The 610-nt window shown below is 70.3% G+C and overlaps 1 protein-coding gene across 1 annotated transcript in view; it reads left to right on the top strand.

Annotated features, from left to right (window-relative positions):
- TNS2 (tensin 2) overlaps window positions 1-610 on the top strand; it is a gene marked incomplete in the record, with an annotated part of 13,179 nt that overhangs the window by 8,453 nt on the left and 4,116 nt on the right. The window contains 1 exon segment of the mRNA XM_027776636.1: window positions 21-610. Within this exon segment, the coding sequence (XP_027632437.1) occupies window positions 21-610 (590 nt within the window).

The raw sequence follows: 610 nt of genomic DNA, 5'->3' as shown, positions 1-610 counted from the left end.
GCCACAGCCCCCCGCTGAGCCCCCTGGCCGGCCACCCCCGACAGCTGCGGAGCGCCAGGAACTGGACCGCCTCCTGGGAGGCTGCGGGGTGGCCAGGGCGGGCCGGGGAGCCGGGCGTGAGACGGCCATCCTAGACGATGAGGAGCAGCCTCCTGCGGGTGGAGGTCCCCACCTCAGCATGTACCCAGGCCACAGGCCTGGCCTTAGCCGCCACTGTTCCTGCCGCCAGGGCTACCGCGATCCCTGTGGGGTCTCCAACGGGGGCTACTACCGACCTGAGGGGACTCTGGAGAGGCGGCGGCTGGCCTACGGGGGCTATGAGGGCCCTCCCCAGGGCTATGCCGAGGCCCCAGTGGAGAAGAGGCGTCTCTGCCGGTCGCTGTCCGAGGGGCCCTACCCCTACCCACCTGAGCTGGGAAAACCAGCCAGTGGGGACTTCGGCTACCGCTCCCCAGGCTATCGGGAGGTGGTGATCCTGGAGGACCCTGGGCTGCCTGCTTTGTGCTCGTGCCCAGCCTGTGAGGACAAGCTGGCACTGCCCACGGCAGCCCTGTATGGACTGCGGCTGGAGAGGGAGGCTGGTGAGGGCTGGGCCTGCGAGGCTGGGAAG

This window comes from Tupaia chinensis, unplaced genomic scaffold, assembly GCF_000334495.1.
Source record: "Tupaia chinensis unplaced genomic scaffold, TupChi_1.0 Scaffold000059_1, whole genome shotgun sequence".
Taxonomy (NCBI): Eukaryota; Metazoa; Chordata; class Mammalia; order Scandentia; family Tupaiidae; genus Tupaia; species Tupaia belangeri.
This window is presented reverse-complemented; position numbering and strand designations above follow the sequence as displayed.